Source organism: Lepidochelys olivacea (genome assembly GCF_965140295.1).
Source record: "Lepidochelys olivacea isolate rLepOli2 genome assembly, chromosome: 3".
In the NCBI taxonomy this organism is placed as follows: domain Eukaryota; kingdom Metazoa; phylum Chordata; order Testudines; family Cheloniidae; genus Lepidochelys; species Lepidochelys olivacea.
The window spans coordinates 208,248,508-208,274,065 of record NC_140413.1 but is presented as its reverse complement, the minus strand read 5'-3'; the positions used below and the strand labels follow the sequence as shown (position 1 = coordinate 208,274,065).

Sequence of the window (25,558 nt, the reverse complement as noted above, 5' to 3'; positions counted from 1 at the left end):
AATTAAGAAGACTGGGATTGTTTACCGCAAGAGACAAATAGGAGAGAAAATGGCAACGGTATACAAAAAATGAATGGCCTAAGAGACAGACAGAAAGAACATAAGCTCCCAGTCTTATAAGGCAAGAACCCTGGGGATATTCAATTAAACTGAAAAGTGACAAATTCGAAAGTGAGAAAGGAAATATTTTTTCACACAATGCATAATTAGACTGTGACACACTACCACAGGAAGTCATTGGGTATGTCTTATACTACAGCTCGGAGCAAGCCTCCCAGCCAGAGCAGACAGGCTTGTGCTACCAGATGACTGCTTAACACTTGAAACAGCTGCGTGGACATTATGGCACCGGCAGAGGCTCAGGCTAACCACCTGAGCTCAGACCCAGGGGTAGGATGGGTTTAAGCTCAAGTGGCTAGCCAGAGCCTCTGCAGTGCTGCAATGTCCACACAGCTATTTTTAACGTGCTAGCACAAGTCTGCCTACCCAAGCTGCATGATTCAAAGAGGAACTAGACTTTTATACTAATAAGAATACCCAGAGTTATAGCAGTTAATGGTAAGAAAAATTTGGGAGGGATATAAATCTTCATGTTTCAGGGTTTAAGCCAATCTCTACTAGGGATTTGAATGAGACATCCATGGTGGAGTGGATTATCCCATTCCTCCCTACTGTGAATCTGGTTTCCCTATTGTGAGGTTTCTTGAACCTTCCTCGGAAGAATCTGCCACTGGAAACTATCAGGGACAGGACACTGAACTAGGTGGACTGCTGGTCTGATTCAATCTGGTCATTCTACATTCCTTAGGGTGCTGTATACCATACACAGTACCACCAAACAAGGAAGTGGGATCATTTCCCACTAAACTGTGGATGAAATTGGGAGGGGGGGCCCTCCCCACAGGCTGTCTCTATAAGGCACCTATTGGTACACATACATAGACACTTAAAGTAATTACATGATCTTTTAGTGTTATCTTCAAAAAAAATTAGAGGAAGTTAATTTTCTCTCCTTGAATATTCAGGTCCACTATTCCCCACTTTCACCACAATTTGTTACGAACAAGATGCTGTCAATTATCAGTTTCATCTTTGCTCCAACTAACTACCAAATAGGATGCTTTCTGAGATTTAACAAAAGAACTAAGAGCAAATTTTCTGCAAAGATTTTCTACAGTGCAGAGTGGCCAAAACCACAACTTTCCCTTATTGAAATCAAGGGACATTGTCCTACTGAGTTACAGGCAGAGAAGTGAAACTGTTTTTTCAGAGAAGGAAAATCATTAGTTAATTCCTCTTTTGAGATGTTTACAATAGTGAAACCCAGAAACAGCAGATGCATGAAAACAAACTTACATGTGCCCGCAGAAGTATTTTTCACCCTGCCTAATAAATGTCAGTTAAAAAGGGCTTGAGAAAAGTTTATCTGTACGGAATTCTGTTCTATTCTTTTCTTATACGACACCCATCACTGTAGAACCTGAGCACCTTTCAGTAGCAGCCTAATTACACATCTGCTGTGTGTTGTTTATTCTCATCTCCTCAGGAGGACGAAGCATGTGCATTAGAATGTCTTGTTTTGATAGGGTTTGTTTTGTTTTAAATACAGGTTGCTATGCATTTATATTAAAGCACAGTCAAAGAAATGCATTTTGCATTTGGAAGTGGTGAGGTTTGGGATAGTCCTTAGTTCCTGCAGGACTTCAGACTAGCTCCCAAGAAAGTTCTGTGTCCCTAACATATGCGTTTTACTCTTATTGTAAAACACTGTGCCACAGAAGTATGCTTGTCAACCACAGTCTTAATCCAAGAGCTTTAGTTGGTCTTTTAGAAACCCTGGGGCCAACCATGGAACACCACAAAGATAAGGACTGAGACCTTGAACTTGATTTGAAATTCTGTGGGAAAACAACGTAGAGAGTGAAGGACAGGTTATGTGCTTGCAGTAGGAGATGCGCTACAGTGTTCTGTACTACCTGGAGTTTTCTAAGTACTAAATCATGCTCAGAAACATTGTGTTGCTATAGTCCAACAGAGAGATCAGAAAGGTGTAAATAACTGAGGCGTTGTCATCATCCACCGGGATAGGACGAGTCTCCTAGCCAACTGGAGAAAACAGGAAGTATTACTCACAGATGCTGCTACGTGACAGCTTAGAGTTAGTGAGGAATATAAGCGTTCTCCTAGACTTCAAAAGAAAGAGCAACTGTGACTATGTACCTTCCACCAAAGGGGACTGCACAATGACTACAAACTCTTCAAAATGCCTTCCTCATCACGAGCATAATTTCTGTCTTGCAAAGATTCAGCTTCAGCCAGCTGTTCTTTCTCCATGAGTTGATCTTGTCCAAGCACCAGGACATCTTGGTGACAGAAGAGTGGTGGTATGTAGTAGAGCTGCATATTACTGGCACTTGAATCCATGTCATTTGACCACTTCACCTTGTGGTTGCACTTAGATATTAAAAAGAACCAGAGAGATTTGATCCTTGTGGAATTCCACAAATGAGATGGAGTACTGGGATTTGATGGAAAAGGTTCCAATTCAAAAATTATCCTGGCAGAGGTGACTGCAACCAGGAAAGCAATTTTGATGGAGTAGACTAAGTGGCTTGAATGGCAAATTTATTAAGGTATATAAAACTATATAATATTATAAGGTATATAATATTATGATGAAACCACAAGTTACAATTAAGTGTCTATAGGGTACCTCTGAGATGCCGCCTGCAGGAATCTCTGAACTACAGATCTACTCTGAAAATGACTAAAAATGATAATATCTTACTCATTAGATCCGCTCTGTGTTTCGGCAAGGTCATATCTGCTGTCTTTGGTAACAAAAATAAGTCATTACTTTTTACTCCTGTTAGCACTGCAGACACAACACAGCTCTCAGAAAGGGAGAAAGAGTCTCATGTTGCTTTTGCATCCTCTACAGAAATATTTACAAAGTTCCATTTACAGACCTAATGAGTTATACCTATGTAAACCATCAAGGCAATATAGCTTCAATGGAGAAAGGCACTCTCCTCATAATTTGATGTGCAATACTTGTGTTCTCTTAATTTGCATATTCTGGAATGAGTTTGCATAGCTGCTGGTTAGAAAAGACATATTCTTCCCTATAAACCAAGCACATTTGATATGGAAACTATTGCAGAACCAACAAAAAACCTCACACATCCTTTTTTTTTTTTTTAACGGACATTCCACCATCATCTCCAAATCCTCTCTCAAAACCCACTTCACGGGGGCTTATAAAATGTAGCCTTATGTATTAACTTTAAGAAAAACGGTGCATTCCTCAAATAATGTGCACTAGCACATTTTTGGACACCATATAAATAACAGAACTGACCCAAGCAGCAGCAGGATCTTATTGTCTTGACCCACGTCCTCATCTCCTTTCACCCTCTCCTTAGCTCTGTCCATACTACCTATCCTTATTAGCTCACGAAAGCTTATGCTCAAATAAATGGGTTAGTCTCTAAGGTGCCACAAGTCCTCCTTTTCTTTTTGCAAATACAGACTAACACGGCTGTTACTCTGAAACTTATTTTAGATTGTAAAATATCCAGTGCAAGGACTTCCTTTTTGGGAACAAACACAGCTACATATCTATTTTTGTAACACATTAAATACATCTATGGCTATAAAGAAAACAGTGACCACACAGTGGTATATCCAGGTTGAAAGTCCAACTAAAAAAAGATCAAGGAAATCTAAGGATTCCAGGAGATACCACATTGCCCTGACTGTACTTTCTCAACAACTTTATAACCTGTTAAAAAAAAAGAGAGAGAGAGAGAGAGAGTCAGGTCAACAATTAGCAAGTGTCCACATTAAGGAGACTGTCCCCATAGGAAGGCAACAAATATAATGGCAGCCGATCCCAAGTTAACCCCCATGTAGTCACAAACTGCATGGATACTGAAGTCATGGCAGAACTATAAACCTGGCCAACTCCAATTCTAAGAGATTAAAGAATCAGGGTACCTGCACATCACAATGAATCTAATTTAATCTTATCCTGGAACCTGCATGTACATGGTGAACACAAATGAATCCATTTTTCAGAATGGAACTTCTATGTCTGAAGGTAGATCAAATCAGGAATGGTACTGACTTTATTAGCCACCAATAGAACATTGAACTGAAGGTTATGGTGACTCTCAGCCAATGCCCTACTGCTCCCAACAAACCCTTGCCAAATCTAAAATAACTTAAATGTAACATACATAAATAATGGTATTATAATTGGAAATATTTCATTCTACAGTTTGAGGTTTTTAAGGTTAACCAATTGATCCAGGTTTGCTGATTTACATACATCTTAATACCTCATTCTTAACGCTGAAAACACTTTATCAAAAAACAAACCAAAAAAATCACTCCAGTTCCTGGAACAGTTTCAGAATTATGAACTACACTGGACGAAAGCTCAGCCAGGTTCAAAGTGGCACACTGAGGGAGGACCTGAACACTGAGTAAATGTACTCTGAAAAAAGTCAAACCTAATCAGACTAGAGATTAGCATACTAATAAGGAGCAGGAACAAGGAAAAAACAAGCTCATTTTCTACAGCGCTACCATTAAGAGCAGGGGATTTGGCGAAAAGGGCCCAAAATCTTTGTTCATATTTCAATGAGATCAGGTATAACTGAGATTCTGCACACCAACCTAAACTGATTTTATGAATATGCAATTAAAAAATGTTAAGATGGAATCAGTGTTGCTCACACACAACAGAGCATTAAACATTAGAAAACCAGAAATGCTTAGTGAAGGTCCCCCCACGTATACCTTAAAAGAACATTAGTGTTGCAAGAAAACAAAACAAAAAAATGTTAAGGTAAAACTTCCAACACAACACAAAGAAAGTTTAGTTCAGCCCCACACACATGCAAGCATATGGAGACAAAGTAAAATGAATGTATGTGTAATGCCACTTGGGGAACTGGCAGCCAACACTGCCTTTGTCAGTAATTGTGCTGCACACATAAAATGGTAATGTGATTATGTGTGTTTTTTTATGTTAACTTAGTGAGTTCCTCGTGGCATCTTTAAGGGAGCAAAGTTAAATGTATCTGGTTAACACTGCCTTAACTAGGGAGGGTATTATAACACTGACAATCTTTTAAGCGGTATGCTTAACCAAGTATTTCTTGGTTTTCCAACATCTGTGTTTACATTCTGAAGTCTCATGTTCTGGAAGGGTACAGGAAGTAGGAGACGCTGTTATACAGCAGCAAAATTACCTTCACCTTAACAAATTAATCAGTGGAACAGGTGATATTAGAACTCATGGTCTCCTGGCTCCCAGCCAGGTGAACATTCTGTAAGCTAAAGGTCATTTTGAAGGAAGCAAGCAACATATTCATCTGTCTGATCCTTGTTTGCCACTAAATTCAGAGGTGGAAATGGTGCTGAAGTTATGTCAGAATGCAGTTAAGGGGTCTGCACACCATGCTGGCAATGTATAAGTGCACCAATACCACTCTGTCATCTTATTCTGAACTCCAAAAAGGTTTGTTAACTTTTCATATTTTAAGCGATGTACTTTTTTTCCTTTCACAAGTTTTCTCCTAGGCATGAGCAATTCAAAAACAGCTTAGTTCGAGGTATTCAGGTTCTTCCACACAAACTCAATCCTGACCTGATCTAGCCATTTTCAGATCAATTTGACTTTTCTTTAAAACTTTACATAATGCAATATGACAGGTTTCAGAGTAACAGCCGTGTTAGTCTGTATTCGCAAGAAGCAGAGGAGTACTTGTGGCACCTTAGAGACTAACCAATTTATTAGAGCATAAGCTTTCGTGAGCTACAGCTCACTTCCTCAGATGCATATCGTGGAAACTGCAGCAGACTTTATATATACACAGAGAATATGAACCAATACCTCCTCCCACCCCACTGTCCTGCTGGTAATAGCTTATCTAAAGTGATCATCAGGTGGGCCATTTCCAGCACAAATCCAGGTTTTCTCACCCTCCACCCCCGCACACAAATTCACTCTCCTGCTGGTGATAGCCCATCCAAAGTGACAACTCTTTACACAATGTGCATGATGGGCTATCACCAGCAGGAGAGTGAATTTGTGTGCGGGGGTGGAGGGTGAGAAAACCTGGATTTGTGCTGGAAATGGCCCACCTGATGATCACTTTAGATAAGCTATTACCAGCAGGACAGTGGGGTGGGAGGAGGTATTGGTTCATATTCTCTGTGTATATATAAAGTCTGCTGCAGTTTCCACGATATGCATCTGAGGAAGTGAGCTGTAGCTCACGAAAGCTTATGCTCTAATAAATTGGTTAGTCTCTAAGGTGCCACAAGTACTCCTCTTCATAATGCAATATGTGGCTTTAAATGGAAATGTGGGTGAAAGCTTAACAGATTCTCTTAAAAATTAGTGTACATGTGTTCAGAGGTTATTAATACAGTGCTACATACGCTACTGTGCTCATATCCTATTTGGTTGTGTTATCCTTTTTCTTCTGAGACTTGTTTTCTGGTGCATTTGTTTGAACAAAAATGTGATCCTGATATATGAATGTAGCTGAGGCCTGATGGAAATGAGAAATTAACACTTGAAAGGAGGTCTCATTTCTTGGAAGATAGAATTAGGGAGATAAACAGAACATTGGGTTTAAAAAGAATGTCTGAGCCAACAAAGATAAGAGGGAGAACACCTAGGGAACCATTTACTAAAAATGGACAAGATAAGTTAGAAATGTAGAGATTATATAAAGATCAGGTTCTACATAAACAGCACACAGAGCATGCGGTACAGAGATTGGTTCCTGCAAAGTGACCAAAACAATCCAAAAATGTGTAATCTAAGGTATAGTAAATGCAATGAAATGTTTATACGTATATGAAGGGAGAGCGCTTCTGTGTAACTTTCGATGTGTGGTATGCTCTAGACCAGGGGCAGTCAATTACTTTGTCAAGGTTCAAATTTCTTGGTCAAGGTATAGTTAAGGTCCAGACTCCAGAGAAAATAAAAAATAATGATAATAATAAAATAACAATAAGTAAATGAAAAGATTTCAGGGTCCATCCAAAAGTGTCCAGATTTGGCCCACCGTCCGCCTATTGACTACCCCTGCTCTAGACCCACCCCTAAGCTTGAGTCTGATCAACTCAGCTTAGCTTTGTTGTATACCAAATAAAGGAACCTGAGTGACAAAACCTGGAGTCGAACTGGTTTCTTGGATCCCAGAGAACTGGGCGAAGTGCTGGCGCAGACCTGGACAAGCTGTTCTGGATAAACGGAGGGACTCCAAACGCTGACATGTATATTCCCACCCGAAATTGTTTTCTCACTCACCCACATTTGAGGTAGCGGGCTTGTTACAGCCATGTTGGAAAGTTATCCCGGGCACCTCCGCGACCAGGCTCTTCCCCAGAGAGGCGAGAGTGACGAGGCGACTCTGCCGGCTGTCAGCTCGCCAGGCGGAGGAAAGCCCAGCCAGCCTGGGCTCTGCTACCTGGACACAAACCGGGACCCCCCCCCGCTCGTGTCGCTGTGCCGGGGGCTGCCCCCCGCCTAGGGGCGAGGACGAGAGGCGCTCCGGGGGGAGGGGGGGCAGAGAGGGAGGCCCCCGTGACAGGAGCCAGGCCCCCTGCAGAGCCTCTCCAGGCAGGGACCCCCACCCCTGCGGCCGCCCGGAGGGGGGCCCAGCCGGCCAGGACGGGCAGGGAGGGGGGCCCCGGCGGTGCTGCGGGGGGGCCCGGCGGCTGACAGGCGCTGCCCGGTGCGGGGCCTGCCCGGGTCGCTACCTTGTAGACGTCGCCGTAGGTGCCGCTACCGATGCGCTGGATGAGCTCGAAGTCCTCCTGGGGGTTGCGCCGGGAGAGGTCGCGCACCCGCCCCACGCTCATGGCGCCGCCGAGGCGGAGGGCCCCGCTCGGTCACCGGAGGGGGAGGGGGGGACACCGACGACCGATCACCGCCGCCCCCCGACCTGCTCAGCTAACATGGCGCACTACGCGACACAGGGCGCATGCGCGCCTCTCCCCCGCCCCGCCCCCGGCCAGAAGCACGGGGCAGGGACGCTGCCGCCCAGCGCGCGCATGGGGCGGGGCGAGGAGAGCGGCGCGCGCCCTAAGCTCAGCGGCTCAGCCACGCCCCTGCTGCCCACGTGGCTCCCAGCTGGCGAGGCCTCAGCGGAGCGGGGCCGAGGCCGGGGGCTCTCCAGTGCTACCCACGTCTCATAAATGAGAAACCAACACGTTACAAGCCCGGGGCAGTCCGCTCTCCATTCCCTAGGCTGCCCTGACCCCCTGCACCCACCAGTGCCCTGTCCCACTCCCCAACCCTGAGCTGCACCGACCCCCAACTCAACAAGGCCCCGTCCCGTTCCCCGGGCCACCCTGACTCCCGTCCACTCCTAACAAGACCCCGCCCCAGTCATTGCCTCAGGTTGCACTAACCCCCTTCCCTATACCCAACAAGGCCCTGTCAGGCTCATTGCCCCCTGCCGGGCTGAACCTACACCCAACAAGACCCCACTCATCCCAGGCTGCCCTGGTCGTAAACCCAACAACCCATGTCCCCTTGCCAACCCAATCTGTGCTGGCCCCTGTGGCCAGCAACATCCCATCCCTGTTCGCTGGTCTTGCCTGCAGCTGTTTCATTTTGCCTCCACTCCCTCTCCTGGGCAGTTGACCCCTAAACCCAGCAAGACTCTCTCCCCCTAAAACAGCCTGGGTTGCTCTGCCCCAGGCCTGGTCTACACTACTAAGATTAGGTAGATGTAAACTGCCTTATATCAACCTAACTTTGGAAGTGTCTACACTTAAATGTTGCTCCCAGTGTAACTACCCTGCTACATCAGCAGCATAGAGTCAAGGTCAATGTAGTTAGGTCACCGCATTGTCCGTTTTACACTGTGTTACTTACATTGACTGTTACTGGCTTTCAGGAGCCATCCCACAATGCCCCACATTGACAGTACAAACAATACAAGCACTCCTGTTGAGGATGCACACCACTGACACAAGGAGCAAAGTGTAGATATGCATGAACAATGACATACAGCCAACGTAAGTTAGGCTGGCTTAATTTTGCAAAGTAGACATGGCCCCAGTATACAGCACTCAGTATTACATCAGCAAGCACAGTGGTTCTCAAACTTTTGTACTGGTGACCCCTTTCACATAGCAAGCCTCTAAGTGCGACCCCCCCTTATAAATTAAAAACACTTTTTAATAACACCATTATAAATGCTGGAGGCAAAGTGGGGTTTGGAGTGGAGGCTGACAGCTCATGACCCCCCATATAATAACCTCATGGTCCCCGAGGGGTCATGACCCCCAGTTTGAGAACCCCTAAGCAAGCATAACTGATCACAGCCACACTGTGAAAACTGGTCGCATGGAACAGGCCAGCAAGCCTGCCTGTACTTCTTTTCCCAGTTCTACTCATGCTACAGCCCTTTGTGGGCATAGCGTTAAACACAGCAGCTCTCCAGTCACCCGTAGAGTCTCCCAAGACAAACAGGAGATGGGACCTGAATTCAAAGGGAGAAAAGAAGCAGGGGGAAAAAAACCCTATGATCCCTGTGACTCCCCCTTCCCAACTCCAGCTGTGAGCATCCCTCACACATAGATGAGAAAGACCCTGTGACATGGGGTGTGTCAAGCTGGGAGGAGTGGTAGATACGCTGGAGAGTAGGGATAGGATACTGAGGGACCTAGACAAATTAGAGGATTGGGCCAAAAGAAATCTGATGAGGTTCAACAAGGACAAGTGCAGAATCCTGCACTTAGGACGGAAGAATCCCATCCACCGCTACAGACTAGGGACCGAATGGCTCGGCAGCAGTCCTGCAGAAAAGGACCTAGGGGATACAGTGGATGAGAAGCCGGATATGAGTCAACAGTGTGCCCTTGTTGCCAAGAAGGCCAGTGGTATTTTGGGATGTATAAGTAGGGGCATTGCCAGCAGATCGAGGGACGTGATCGTTCCCCTCTATTCGACATTAGTGAAACCTCATCTGGAGTACTGTGTCCAGTTTTGGGCTCCACACTACAAGAAGGATGTGGAAAAATTGGAAAGCATCCAGCGGAGGGCAACAAAAATGATTAGTGGGCTGGAGCACATGATTTATGAGGAGAGGGTGAGGGAACTGGGATTGTTTAGTCTGCAGAAGAGAAGAATGAGGGGGGATTTGATAGCTGCTTTCAACTACCTGAAAGGGGGTTCCAAAGAGGATAGATCTAGACTGTTCTCAATGGTAGCAGATGACAGAATGAGGAGTAATGGTCTCAAGTTGCAGTGGGGGAGGTTTAGGTTGGATATTAGGAACAACTTTTTCACTAGGAGAGTGGTGAAGCACTGGAATGCGTTACCTAGGGATGTGGTGGACTCTCCTTCCTTAGAAGTTTTTAAGGTCAGGCTTGATAAAGCCCTGGCTAGGATGATTTAGTTGGGGATTGGTCCTGCTTTGAGCAGGGGGTTGGACTAGACGACCTCCTCAGGTCCCTTCCAACCCTGATATTCTATGATTCTATAAAGCTGTCTGGAGTGGCTCATGAGCATGAGTACCAACCTCAGGGCAGACTATTAAGAAGTAGAGCACAAACCCTAAATTGGCTGTAAGATCTATACTTCAATTCACCAACAAAGTGTGAAGTCCTCAGGCATTACAACAACCTCAACACAGAGTCACAGACAGTCCCCATGAGAACTCCAATCTGTCTTGTTACCCAGGTAAGCTTGCCATTACAATACATGGTCCCTTTCACCAAAAATCACAATAATACTCAGGTTACTTCCAGTCCCAAAGGACTAATCACTTACTCTGGGTCAATGCACTTTAGATCCTACACCAAAGATGCTTGTAGCCACTCCTATAATAAATTAAGTAAAATTTATGAATTAGAAAAAAGAAGTGACAGGTTTCAGAGTAACAGCCGTGTTAGTCTGTATTCGCAAAAAGAGTTTGTGTGTGTATGGGGGTGGGGGGGATGTGAAAAAACCTGGATTTGTGCAGGAAATTGCCCAACTTGATTGTCACGCACATTGTGTAAAGAGTTGTCACTTTGGATGGGCTATCACCAGCAGGAGAGTGAATTTGTGTGGGGGGGTGGAGGGTGAGAAAACCTGGATTTGTGCTGGAAATGGCCCACCTGATGATCACTTTAGATAAGCTATTACCAGCAGGACAGTGGGGTGGGAGGAGGTATTGGTTCATATTCTCTGTGTATATATAAAGTCTGCTGCAGTTTCCACGATATGCATCTGATGAAGTGAGCTGTAGCTCACGAAAGCTTATGCTCTAATAAATTGGTTAGTCTCTAAGGTGCCACAAGTACTCCTTTTCTTTTTGAAAAAAGAAGTGAGTTAGTTACAAAGTTAAAGCAAGTAAACATACCACACAAATTAGTTACAATCTTAGATTCCAAAAGGTAATAGAAGCTGCAGTAATATGCAAGCTGTATGTGTCCTTTAGGGCTAACCCAAGCTGAACAACTGTGGATCCCTTGTTTATGCTTAGAAGTCTTGTCCTCTCCCTGAAGTCCAGGCTGTATAGGGATAACAATTTTTTCTTGACAGGGATTTTTATTCTGTTCCCCCAGAGCTCAAACGGATGGGATGAGTCTCCGTGCACCTCTCCCCTTCAAGGGTGTGGGGGGAAGCAATCAACAAAGTTTTTGTCCTCTGATGTTCCACAATGGCTTGTCTGTGGGTCTTCTTTTGTTGGTCAGGAGATAACACTTCCCTGTGGTAAACTAGTATTTCAAACTAGGTAATGCTTTTCTCCTAACTATGGAGGTTTACAATTTTAGAGCAAACACTTTCACAGGTACAGAGCAAATACTTAAATATTATCTTATAGCAGGGTCACAGATATTATAAGTGAGATTACTGCATGCAGCAACTTACAAGCATTTCATAAAGTCTGAACACTAAACGCATTTCCATAAAGCTAATGACTATTGTAACAATACTAACATAGAGATGAGCCAGACTGGTTTACAACATTACAACTGTCAGTGTTCAGTGATGCCTAGGGGGCCTTGGCATGAGCTGGCACCTGATCTGCAGCATCACATGTCCCTCACACACTCCTGGGAAGGTCTGTGATTTCCTCCAGCCATGAGCACCTCTCACACACTCGCAGATGGGGGGACGCTCTCATTCCCCCACCACTCTGAGGCCACTCACAAGCCTGAGGGGGACTATGTGACTCTCTCTTCTGTGAGTGACCCAGACACACTCATGGGGGGGGACGACAACCCTGTGACTCTTCCCAGCCCTGAGCTCCCCTCCCACACACCCAGGGAGAGGGACCCTGTGAGGGGGGACCCTATGACTCCATCCTTACACAGTCACAGGGGGGAACCTATGACTTCAACCTTCACACCCTCACAGGGGTGACCCTATGACTTCAACCTTCACACCCTCACAAGGGGGACCCTATGACTCCCCCCCACACCATCACAGGGGCGACCCTATGACTTCAACCCTCACACCCTCACAGGGGCGACCCTATGACTCCCCCCTCACACCCTCACAGGGGCAACCCTATGACTCCCCCCTCACACCCTCACAGGGGCGACCCTATGACTCCCCCCCACACCCTCACAAGGGGGACCCTATGACTCCCCCCTCACACCCTCACAGGGGGGACCCTATGACTCCCCCCTCACACCCTCACAGGGGCGACCCTATGACTTCAACCCTCACACCCTCACAAGGGGGACCCTATGACTCCCCCCTCACACCCTCACAGGGGCGACCCTATGACTCCCCCCTCACACCCTCACAGGGGGGACCCTATGACTCCCCCCTCACACCCTCACAGGGGCGACCCTATGACTCCCCCCCACACCCTCACAAGGGGGACCCTATGACTCCCCCCTCACACCCTCACAGGGGGGACCCTATGACTCCCCCCCACACCCTCACAGGGGGGACCCTATGACTCCCCCCTCACACCCTCACAGGGGCGACCCTATGACTTCAACCCTCACACGCCCACGGGGGGGGGGGCACCCTGTGACTCCGCTCTTCACACGCCCACGGCGGGCGGGGGGCTGGCCCCGGATCCCCGGGCCGCAGAGCGCGGGAACCGGGGCGGTCCCGTGAGGGCTCTGGGCAGGGGCCGGCCGCGGGGGGCGGGCGCGGGGCGGAGCCGGGCTCGGAGGGAGCGGCCGGGATCCCCCTGGCGGCTGCGGCGCGGCGGGGCGGGGCGGGGCGGCGGCGCCGCTGTCCTTTGTGCTGCAGCCGGCATGTGGCCGGGCTGTGGCGGCGGGCGCCCGGCGGCGTGAGGGCAGCGGGCCGGGGGCCGGGGCGGCGGAGCCATGGGGCGGAGGCGGGCGCTGGTCAGCGCGCTCAGCCTGTGCCTCAGCCTGTGCGCCCTGGGGCTGCTGCTCACCGCCCTCCTCACCGACCACTGGTACGAGACCGACCCCCGGCGGCACCGCGCCGGCTGCGAGCGCCGCGCCCAGCGCCCCCGCCTGCTGCCCCTGCCCCTGCGCCGCCGCGGCCCCCGCCGCGCCGGGCCGCCCCCCGGCCCCGAGCCCGCTCGCCGCCCCCCGGCGCTGCCGGGGCTGGGCGTGCTGCAGTCCGGCTGCGCCCGCCCGCTCTTCGCCAGCTACGCCGGCCTGTGGAGGAAATGCTACTCCCTGGGCGTCGACCCGGACCTGGACAGCCTGGTGGAGAGAGGTCAGGGAGCGCGGCACGGGGCAGCGGGCACCCCCCCCCCGCGCGAGCCATGCACCCCCCCCGCGCGGCCCCCTGCGCGCCTTGCACCCCCCCCGCGCGGCCCCCTGCGCGCCTTGCACCCCCCCCCGCGCGGTCCCCTGCGCGCCTTGCACCCCCCGCCGCGCGGTCCCCTGCGCGCCTTGCACCCCCCCGCGCGGCCCCCTGCGCGCCTTGCACCCCCCCCCGCGCGGCCCCCTGCGCGCCTTGCACCCCCCCCGCGCGGCCCCCTGCGAGCCATGCACCCCCCCGCGCGGCCCCCTGCGCGCCTTGCACCCCCCCCGCGCGGCCCCCTGCGCGCCTTGCACCCCCCCGCGCGCGGTCCCCTGCGCGCCTTGCACCCCCCCGCGCGCGGTCCCCTGCGCGCCTTGCACCCCCGCCGCGCGGTCCCCTGCGCGCCTTGCACCCCCGCCGCGCGGTCCCCTGCGCGCCTTGCACCCCCCGCGCGGCCCCCTGCGCGCCTTGCAGCCCCCGCGCGGTCCCCCGCGCGCCTTGCACCCCCCCCGCGCAGCCCCCTGCGCGCCTTGCACCCCCGCCGCGCGGTCCCCTGCGCGCCTTGCACCCTCCCCCGCGCGGTCCCCCGCGCGCCTTGCACCCCCCCCCGCGCGCCTTGCACACCCCCCCCGCGCGGCCCCCTGCGCGCCTTGCACCCTCCCCCCGCGCGGCCCCCTGCGCGCCTTGCACCCCCCCCGCGCGATCCCCTGCGCGCCTTGCAGCCCCCCTCGCGCGCCTTGCACCCCCCCGCGCGCGCTATGCACCCTCCCCCGCGCGAGCCATGCACCCCCCCGCGCGGTCCCCTGCGCGCCTTGCTCCCCCCCCCCCCCGCGCGGTCCCCTGTGCGCCTTGCACCCCCCCCCCGCGCGGTCCCCTGTGCGCCTTGCACCCTCCCCCGCGCGGCCCCCTGCGCGCCTTCCACCCCCCCCCGCGCGGCCCCCTGCGCGCAATGCACCCCCCCCGCGCGGCCCCCTGCGCGCCTTGCACCCCCCCCGCGCGGCCCCCTGCGCGCCTTGCACACCCCCCCCGCGCGGCCCCCTGCGCGCCTTGCACCCTCCCCGCGCGGCCCCCTGCGCGCCTTGCACCCCCCCCCGCGCGGCCCCCTGCACGCCTGGCAACCCCCTGCGCAGTCCCCTGCGCGCCTTGCACCCCCCCTTGCGCGGCCCCCTGCGCGCCTTGCACCCTCCCCCGCGCGGCCCCCTGCGCGCCTTGCACCCTCCCCCGCGCGGTCCCCTGCGCGCCTTGCACCCTCCCCCGGGCGCCTTGCACCCCCCCGCGCGCGCTATGCACCCTCTCCTGCGCGGTCCCCTGCGCGCCTTGCACCCCCCCCCGCGCGGCCCCTTGGGCGCCTTGCACCCCCCTGCGAGGCCCCTTGGGCGCCTTGCACCCCCCGCGCGGCCCCCTGCGTGCAATGAACCCCCCGCGTGGCCCCCTACGTGCCTTGCACCCCCGTGCGCGGCCCCCTGCACCCCTTGCACCCCCCCGCGCGCCATGCATCTGCCCCTCGCGGCCCCCCGCACGCCATGCACCCCTCCCCGCGCGGCCCTCTGCGCGCCTTGCACCCCTCCCTGCACGGTCCCCTGCATGCTTTGCAACCCCCCCCATGCGGTCCCCAGGGCGCCTTGCACCCCCCCCGTGCGCCTTGCACCCCCCGTGCACGCCTTGCACCCTCCCCCGCGCGTGCCATGCACCCTCTCCTGCACGGCCTCTGCGCTCCTTGCTCCCCCCCTGCGCCTTGCACCCCACCGCGCAGCCCCCTGCGCAAAATGCACCCCCCTGGCGTGGCCCCCTGCACAAAATGCACCCCCCCGGCGTGGCCCCCTGCGTGCCTTGCACCCCCCCGGCGTGACCCCCTGCGTGCCTTGCACCCCCCTGCGCGCCTTTCACCCCCCCCGCGCACCTTGCACCCCACCATGCGCCATGAACCCCCCTGCGCGCCTTGCACCCCCCCTGCGCGGCCCCCTGCACGCCTTTCACCCCCTCTGCGTGCCTTTCACCCCCCCTGCGCGCCTTTCACCCCACCATGCGCCATGCACCCCCCTGCGCGCCTTGCACCCCCCCTGCGCGGCCCCCTGCGCGCTTTGCACCCCCCTCCAACACTACCCGCTGCGCGGCCACTGTGCACCTTGCACCCCCGACTCTACCCCCGGTGCGCCCAGCGTGCGCCTTGCACACACCCCCAGACCACCCCCTGCGTGGCCAGCGTGCGCCTTGCACCCCCCCACGGTCACCCCCCGCGTGCCTTGCACCCCCCCCAAGACCACCCCCCGCGCGGACCCCTGTGCTCCAAATGCATGTGAATTATGCACCCTTAGTACACCATGGACTCCCAGTGCATAGGTACTATATACCCCCAGTGCCTTCTGTGCCCAGGCACTGTGTGCATCCAAGATTCCCCTGCCCAAACACCATGTATCCCCTGACCTAGGAATGCATTGGCACTGTGCACCTTTAATGCACCATGCTCCCACATCCCCTATGAACGGCTACTGTGGATTATGCACCCCTTAACTGTGCACCCTCTTACCCACCAATCCACATGCACCCTGAGGTGTTCTCTGGCCCTTTCGGCAGGGCCCTCAGCACCCACCCTCCTCTGGGATTGGCTGCCAGGGCTTTATGTGCAGGAGTAGCTGGCCTACAGTTACAGTACCTACTCTTCTACTGCTCCCACAGTTAGGCTGCTGTGTACGTCTAAGCGTATGTTGCCTAATATTAAGCAGGCCATTTTTTGTTACTTCTCTGTGTACCTGAAGCAGCCTTCAACAGGCCTCCTGTACATCTCCTCTTTGTGTAAAAATATGCGCTGGTCATCTAGTAGAACCTCTGTTCCTCCTAAGTGAAAAAAAACAAATATAGCCCAGATAATAACACTTCTCTCTCTTCAGAAATTAAAAGGAATAGTCAAGAAACATTTGCATCATTTGTCACCCGAATCTGAGATGTGACTTTTCTGCTTCCTTCCTTCATTGTCATCTGTTAAATTAGATCTTTGTAGAACAGCCAAGCCTTATGTCACATACATATGGGCTAATGTTCTTCTTTAGTACATATTGGGGAACAAAGATAATATGTTTCTTTTATGTTGCATCAATAGATTAAACATTTTCAAACTACACATATTGACTTAATGCAGGTTTTTTGTTTGTTTGGTTAGTTGTTTTGTTTTTTCCTAATATTTAACTCTGATATTATATAAGTATTATAAACCTTTTAATTACACCAACAAATAATGTGTAATACACTATTTCATGCTCAAAAGGGTGAGCAGACATCACTTTCTCTTCTTTAGCCACTTGATTAGAGGAATAGGGTAGTTAGTTATATTGTTAACATTAGGTGGAGTGAATGTTGCACAAAATATCTGTAACTTAATGAAACATTTCAAAGGTGTGCCTCTGAAGACACAAAATTTCGTTTACCAGATTGGCCTGAGAATAAGGTAAATAGCTTGCATTATGGCAATGAAGATGCACATGTGAGTGCTGCATTTCATACCATCTTAAGCCAAGTAATACACTTGCAAATTAGTAGAGAAATGCAAAAATAGATATTGCTTTAAGTGTTCTTATGCTCATGATCAGCAGACTCATTGTGACATTTAATTGCTTGTGCCTTAAGGAATAACATTTTGGATTTGGAGTCAGCTACACCCTAGAGCACATGCAAATACCTTCCCTGGGATGGATGTTGTATTTTCAGGGCCAGCCCTGCTCATAACCCATTCCCCATGCCTCTGTTTATACCCAAAATGGCATTTGTTCTCTGCAGACAACATTCTTGACTTCTGATTAAAGTCCAAGGGCCAGCTGCTCCGCTTGTGTAAATTGGCATCCCTCCATTGACTTCAGTGCAAATATGAAGATTTACACCAGCTGAGGATGCATCTCAAAATGTCCCAGAGAGTATCTTTCATATATTAATATGTACAATGAGAGAAATCACAAAGGCCCTGCATTGCCTCTCTCTCTCTAGTCTTACACTGGTGTGTCCATCCCGTTAATTCCTGACTAGCATGAGAGGACCTTTTATAGATATTCCCATAGAGATGAACTCTAATCTAAACACATAATCATTGTGTCTGCAGACAGGTAACTTTTTCCTTTCCATAAACATCACCGCTCTCTCAGGCATAGGCCTCTTTCCTGAGACTCATATTAAGTATGTTAGTAACAAATGCATTTACAGTTGCTTACCACTTCAGAAAAAACACCTTTGCAGCATAGTTAAATTCAGATCACAACCTTGCATCCCTTTATTTTCCATATGCTGTCTCCTTTTAGTTAAAAAGGGTTTAATCTGTTTTAATAGTAAATTAAACTAAAAAGACATCAGTAACATTTGGTCCCCAGTTCCTGCCATCCCATGTGGCCAGCTGATCTCCCACAGCCAGTACCTCTTGGATGTCACCTTGACTGAGTGTCCCAAGTTTGCTCCTCTTGTGCATCTCACTAGAGGTCAGAAGAGTGTTTCCTTTTGAAAATAAACTGTTATTGGGGCAAATTCACTGTGGTCCGAGACACAAAAGTATCTTAACTAAAAAGATAGTGAAAGGGAACCATTGTGGTGGGTGGAAAATAGTAAATTCCAATAATAGTGCTCCAAGCTGAGGTCACTTCACACCGCACTGGCTAGGTGCTGGTAGAAAGGGTTCACAAGGAAGGTTCCAGATCCTCCAGGGTATTTAGGCACCTAACTTTCAGTGAAACCAGTGGGAGTTGGGCCCCTAAATGCCTTTGAGGATGCGAGACAAAGTTCACATATTGGGTTCAGCCATCTCCTTCCTTGACTCCATCTCCATCCAGCTCTCATGCTTCCTACAATTCAGCACCTCTCCAAGTAGCCTGGCTGTCCTCTGACCTGTCCCTGATGCCCTTGGCAAGGGAGGGGGAGAGTTCTTACTCAGTGCCCTTCCTGGGTGATTCACTTTCAGCTCCTCATGGAACCAGTTTAGTTTCATTATTATTTATATTGCAATAGTATCTTGTTCTTTGGGAGTTCCCTCTGTGCAGTCACACCTGTGGGATTGACTCCCTCTCCTCTTGGCATTTGCACTTGAAGCCAGGGCACATTAGCCCACAAGAATCACAAGTGGGAAATGCACAGGGCCCCTCAAAGAAGAAACATTCCCTGCCCCCCAAAGAGCTGACCATCTAAATAGACAAGACAGACACATCTGACCCAGGCCCTGCCCAGGGATAAGCTGCTGCAGTGTGTCTAGGGGTGTGTCACTGCAGAGTGCTTACGGAATGCTTCAGTGCAGCTGAGTAAGCAGCCCTGGTCTGGCTGCAGGTTTGCCTCACAAGTACCACAGAATTGCTCATGGTTTCTCTGTCATGAAGCCTTTCACTGATGCTATGCAACCTGTCACAATGTCATTGAGCTTAGCGGGAAAGGGTTGGATCCTGCCAAGTGCTGATTACCCCAAGCCCCACCTGAAATCAGTGAGAGTGCTCAGCACCTTGCACCATCAGCCCCTAAGAACAGCTATGCAGCTGCCGGTCAGGGCAGTACACTGGGCACTTCAGCTTCCTTACAATGGAGCCAGACTGCCTTATTGCAAAGCAAACATGGGGTTATCCGTACAGGGCCAGGTATTGGCTGTTAAAGCAACAGCCCCTTTTGGGGAGTGCCAGGGAACACAGCCAGTGGTGGATCTTGTAGGCATTTGTTCTGCTGAGAGCACAGCCAGACAGCTCTACATGTGCTGGGGGAGCGCGCATAGGAGCAGCAGCTGCTACATACTGTGACATCCCACCCATCACAGATCCACAGGATTGGTGCTATGTCCCCAGCTTTGGATTGGTCTGTAGGAGGAACCCCTTCAATGTGCCAGACCCCTTAGGGGTCTCCCTTTTCCTCCAGGGTAAGCTATGTGGCTTCACTACCTCCTTAGACTGGACCTCTGGGCCTGCAGAACCTCTGCTTCACACCGTGAGCTCCGTTCATTCAGCAAGTCCAGCTGAGACAGATCCCTGATGGAGACTTGTCCACTCTGCAGGGGTTCATGCACCTCGCCCATTATTTGCAACGACACTCACCCAGCGTTGTCCAAACAGTCAGGTTTATTAGTCATCTGGAACACAGCATAGGAAGTCCTTAGGGTAGTATAGAGAACTGAAGGTTAAAGCATAGGTCATTCTGGTTAACCCAGAGCCCAGCCAAGCTGTAAGGAACCCCTTGATTCAAGGTCTCGCTCTGTGTCTGACCTCCTTCATCAGACCCCAGGTGAGTCCCGACTCCTTCCAGCAGCCAACACTTATCTCCCCACTTCGTACCTCTCCAGTCCTTTGATCTCAAGCTGGGGGACTGTTGTTCTCTAAGGAGAGATGGGGAAGTCCTTATTCAAGAGTCATTGGTTGCTAGGTCCTGTCTGTATCCCATTGACTTTTAATGAGATTAGGGCTCCTTATTGCCTACATCTCTTCTGAAAAAAATGGACAGGCTCCTAAATCACTTAGGAACTTATAAAAATTTGTCCCCAAGTTCCTGGGACCTTGTGGGGCTGGATTTCCTTCAACATCTTGTGGGGGGAGAGGGCTCCTTAGAAAAGGCTCCAGGGTGAATGCAGACCAGCGGGTGGATGTGTGCGTGTGCGTGTGCATGTGCATGTCCACACGCGGGTGAACTCTCCCAGCCCGAGGAGCTTGTGCATCTCTCACTAGCATCAAGCTTCTGCCATTTGTAGGGAGAGGTGGTGTTGGGTGTGGAACTGGAAGTGCAGGGTAGAAGCTGCGAGGTAGTCTGTGGGCACGGGGAGAGCAAATGGAGAGAATGCACTGTGGACTAATTATATTAGAAGACAATTTACAGCCTTGCTGTCAGTGTTTAACACAGTATTCTCTGGGGGAACCTGCTTGGTTTTTAGCAGGTGGGTTAATGAAGTCTGTTCCTTCCTTTCCTGAAGGTATTGTTCAGAGATGCACAGCTATCAAATACCACTTCTCCCAACCAATGCACTTACGAAACATTCCATTCAATTTAACCAAGACCATCCAGCAAGATGAGTGGCATCTGCTTCGTAAGTACACAAATTGTCAGCCTCTCATCTGGGGATGCACAAGATTCTCCATAACTCTGTCAGTGTTTCACATGAAAAAGCAAGACAACATGCTGGTCTGTAGATAGGGTTTGCCATCCTGAATCAGACCAGGGCTCTGTCTAGTCCAGTAACCTCTCTCTGGCCAGGGGCCAGTATCAGACGCTTTGAAGAAAGGGGTAAGAAATCCCATAGTAAGCAAATATGGAATAACCTACCTACAGGGAAATATCTTCCTAGCCCCTATCCTTTACAGGTTGGCTTATGCCCCGAAGCATGGCTGTTTATATCCTTCTAAATCTTTTTTTTTATTTTAAATCCCATCTGATGTAACTCTGGATGTTCTTGTTATTCAGATAATTGGTCAGTCTTTTTTTGAATCCTGATAGACTCTTGGCCTAAATTATATCTTGTGGCAATGAGTTCTACAGGCTAACTGCACAATATGTAAAAATGTATTTGCTTTTATCTGTTTTAAATTTGTTGCCTCGCAATTTCATTAGATATCCCCTCATTCTGTGTTATGAGAAAGGGTAAATAGGAACCAACCCCTGGTTTAATTTTTCTGTACTGCTTATTATATTCTATACCTCTGTCAAGTCCCCTCTTATTCCTCTCCTGTCCGAACAGTCCCAATCTTTTCCTTCTCACTTGAAAGTTAATTTTTTTCATGACCCTAATCCTTCTTGTTGTCTGTCTCTAAACCACTTGTATTATCTGCTGTGGTCTCTTAGATAGGGTGACCAGAACTGGTATTCCAGGTCAGGTCACATCATTGGTGCTGGCGGTGACATTAGAACACTTTCAGTATTAGTTTCTGTTCCATTGCATCTACATCTAAACATTTTGTTTGCTCTTTTAACCATTGCTACACATTGAGGAGGGTTTAGTCCTCTGAGGAGGTTGTTTAGTCAGCTATCCACTGTGGAGCCCACATCATCTTATGGAGTGGTTACAATTAATTTAGAACCCAGCTTTGCCTACGAGTGGCTCGAAAGATTCTTCCAATATGCATTAACATGCATTTGCCAACTGGGTTTGTAAATAGTTCCTTGTCATTGTCTTTTTTGCTCTAAGCAAAAGGGTGATGTTTAATCTCTGCTCTACTTCTTATATGGAAGCAGATTTAAGAAGAATCACGGCTGGTTTTCTGGGCATGGCAGCTGCTGTTCTTCTCTGTGGATGCATTGTAGCGGCAGTCAGTTTCTTTTGGGAGGAAAGCCTCACGCAGCACGTGGCAGGCCTTCTATTCCTTATGACAGGTATTGTGCCATCTTTGTGTGCTAATTACAAATGAAGCCCTTGATTAGGTTTCTCTTTGGTAGACTGTGCTTGTTATCCATCAGCAGAGAACACCTTCCTTTGATCTTTCCACTTAGAACTGACTTTCCACTGCAGCTATTTGGGTAGATGTCAAAAAAGCAGGCAAGATTTTTCTGAGTACTATAAGAAGACAGAAAGGGACTATTTAATTTCTTCTTCCAAAAAGGGAATAAAAAGTTTGTCCTTCATGCTCCATACCTGTGCCTGGGAGAAAGAAGGGGTAAGGGCACTCCATTACAGACTGTGCAAACTCTAGGACCGGGCGTGCAGGGGCAAGTGGGCATTGTGCCATTGCTTACTTCCCTGCTTGAGCATGTGGATGAGGAAGAGTGGGCAGAGCCTGGGCTCCTTGCCTTCAATTACCAGCCAGCAAACCTGAGACAGCATGGCTGGAGTGTCATAATTTGCTGGGAAATGATTTCTTTCCAAAGCAAAGAGGGAGGCTGAGACTAAATTGTGTTTGAGTTACAAAATCTGCCAGGGCTATTCCTGGAGGGGTGCAGTTTACATCCCCTCTTTTGCACAAGACTGGGTCTAAAGACAAAAATCTATCCCTAAACTTCACGTTAGTGGGGAAGATGAGTGAATAGGTTTCCCCCTCCCCATGTCTTCTTCTTCACTCTGTCCTTGAAACAACAAAGGAGAAGTCTAAATTACAACAAAAGCAGCAGTTGTAGAGTTAAGTCAGTGTAACAATTTTATTTTTGTCCCAGTCATTTAGAACTTCTTGCAACTTTCACCCCTCACGTTACTGTTTTCCATCATTGGTCTTTTCCTAAAAATGAACTTTTTGGGGAAGTTTGAGGAAAAGTGTTCAGCTGTTTTTGCAGAGTGAAGGTGGGCAGGTGTTGTTTGGTTTGTATTATTAAAAAAAAAGTCTTTCATTTGTAACTAGCAAAAATGGAAAAGGGTAGGAAAGGTTAAATTCATTGTGGGAAAAGACCTTAATAAGAAGCAATTATTTTCCCTGGTCTGGAGGAAATTTATATTGATTTGACCAAGTTATTAACCTCTGAAAACCACATCTGAGCATGCACCATAGATTTTATTCCACAAAACTTGTAAAGTGCAAGCTTAAGGAAAAATTCATTGTGGCTGGATGTGTATAGCTAATTTCACTGCATACTGAAAAATCTAGCCCCATAGATTGCTGCAGAGCCAGGAGGGACACATTGGACAGGGAGAGGAGCTCCTGCAGACAGGTGTGCAGTGGCTGAGAGACGAGGACCTCACTCCTCCACATCAGAGCTATGTTGGGGAAGGTTGGCTGGGGATGCATGTTTGAGTAAATTACACGTACAGACTAGATTTTGTCAAGTGCATACAAAACTATTGCCTCAGCCCACCATGGATCTTGTGAGGTGTGAAGGGGCTGCTCTCAACCCTGGGTCTTAAGGAGTGCATGAAGAGAAGTCTCCAATCTGAATATGTTAAGCAGGCCTCATGAATCCACAGGTGGGGCACTTAACACGCCTGCTCTAAAAGAATTGTGGGGTAACAACTGCAACAAACCTTAAACTGCTTGTAAAAACTGAGAGCGTTTTTTCAAGTATCAGAGTAGCAGCCATGTTAGTCTATATCCGCAAAAGAACAGGAGGACTTGTGGCACCTTAGAGACTAACACATTTATTTGAGCATAAGCTTTTGTGGGCTAAAACCCCCTTCATCGGATGCATGCAGCGGAAAATACAGTAGGAAGAGATATATATATACACAGAGAACATGAAACAATGGGTGTTATCATACACACTATAATGAGAGTGATCAGTTAAAGTGAGCTATTACCAGCAGGAGAGAAAAAAAAACAAAAAACAAAACCAAAAAAACTCTTTTGTAGTGATAATCAAGATGGGCCATTTCCAGCAGTTGACAAGAACGTGTGAGGAACAGTAGGGGGGGAAACTAAACATTGGGAAATAGTTTTACTTTGTGTAATGACAGATCCACTCCCAGTCTTTATTCAAGCCTAATTTAATGGTGTCCAGTTTGCAAATTAATTCCAATTCAGCATTCAAAAACCAGTTGGAGAACACTTCAATCTCCCTGGTCTCTTGATTACAGACCTAAAAGTCGCAATATTACAACAAAAAAAACTTAAAAAACAGACTCCAACAAGAGACTGTTGGAAATGGCCCATCTTGATTATCACTACAAAAGGGTCCCCCCCTGTGCTGGTTCTCCTGTTCTTTTTTCAAGTAGGAACTAGAAGAAGTTATATTAAGTTCATAATTAAAATACAGAGCCAGCGCTCAAAGACTTGTATAGTCAGATAAGACCTTGAAACATTGCGAATGCCAGCATTAATACCACACGTTCTATCCAAGTAAGAAAACAGCTTTTGCCTAGTTTTTTGATTTATAAAAACTATGTTTAACAGGGATGTGTTTGCTCTTTTATTTATCCCAGACTGTATAAATCTACTAACCCTGAGAATATGTTTTGTTTACAGGAATATTTTGCACTATTTCTCTGTGCACTTATGCAGCAAGTATATCATATGATCTAAACCGCCTACCAGCATTCATATATAGTCTTCCTAATGATGTGGAACATGGATACAGCTGGTCTATATTTTGTGCATGGTGCAGTTTAGGATTTATAGTAGCAGCAGGATGTCTTTGTGCTGCTTATCCATTTGTTCACAGGACCAAGATTATTCATCTAAAGTCTGCCAGAAACTCTTCTGTATGACTGCTTCTCAGAAGATGGTGTTCTCTACCCTTGTTCAGTGACAGGTGAACAATATTGTTCAAGGACTTACCACAACAAAGAAAAAAGTGAAAGGAAAGTTACATTCAGGATTCCATGCACAAATACCTACCTGATCCTTCAAAATCTACTAGTCAGGAAACAAGAGGAGTTCTGTTCTGCTTCCTAGCGGACTGAAATCAAATAGAGGAAACACCTTCCCAAGGACAAGAATAGTGGGGGTATTAACTGCTTCAGTCAATATACTGTGTATATGTGTGTCTGAAAGGAGATGAGGCTATTCACACAGGAAAAGAGAAGGAAAAGCTGTGATGAGAATTTAGGGCTATTTCTATTTTTCAAATGTTTGTACATAAAGTAACTTATCAGAGGAGAAAAAAATCATTGCCAAATGAGTCTTAGTCAGAAAAAATGCTTTTCTTTCCATAGGATCATACTTAATACACTTCAATTCAGCTTCTTCTGAACTTTAATTTGTTTTTTGCTGTCAGATAGACCCAGTCTCTGTCCATGTACCCCATATGAATGTTCTTTGTCAAAACAAGATTCCTGCTTGGTTTTTATTTCCCTTTGTACTTTATAAGTAACCAAAAAATGTTTATTGCTTATATAGCTAAGAGATTCACAGTGTGGAGAGATTCACCATTCCCACGGATATCATTAGAAGTCACCTCTGTTGTGAAGCTTCAGCATCTTTGTGTTAAACTACAATTCAGTAGTAAAACACCTCCCTCTATGAGCATCGTGTTGTGTTGAGTAGAAGAGTTAGTGGC

At 48.8% G+C, this 25,558-nt stretch overlaps 2 protein-coding genes across 5 annotated transcripts in view; one reads left to right on the top strand and one right to left on the bottom strand.

Moving 5' to 3' along the window:
• The window catches only part of MAP4K3 (mitogen-activated protein kinase kinase kinase kinase 3), a 136,028-nt gene extending 128,023 nt beyond the window's left edge, over positions 1 to 8,005 (bottom strand). For 2 of the 3 annotated variants that reach the window (XM_084622281.1, XM_084622282.1), the window contains exon 1: positions 7,789 to 8,005. In XM_084622281.1, the coding sequence (XP_084478407.1) occupies positions 7,789 to 7,890 (102 nt within the window). In that variant the 5' untranslated portion in view covers positions 7,891 to 8,005. Of the gene's footprint in view, positions 1 to 7,336; positions 7,480 to 7,788 lie in introns of those variants that run through there. The other variant, XM_084622283.1, reaches the window with a different exon arrangement.
• Positions 8,006 to 13,187: 5,182 nt separating this feature from the next.
• On the top strand, positions 13,188 to 25,524 carry TMEM178A (transmembrane protein 178A). 2 transcript variants are annotated; one of them, XM_084622555.1, is made up of 4 exons: positions 13,188 to 13,684; positions 20,622 to 20,735; positions 21,878 to 22,015; positions 24,526 to 25,524. In XM_084622555.1, the coding sequence occupies exons 1-4, from the start codon at positions 13,321 to 13,323 to the stop codon at positions 24,765 to 24,767; spliced, it is 858 nt and encodes a 285-aa protein (XP_084478681.1). In that variant the 5' UTR covers positions 13,188 to 13,320; the 3' UTR covers positions 24,768 to 25,524. The 2 variants fall into 2 exon arrangements, with proteins under 2 accessions (XP_084478681.1, XP_084478682.1); XM_084622556.1 differs by having other exon boundaries at positions 13,346 to 13,415.
• Positions 25,525 to 25,558: the final 34 nt, after the last annotated feature.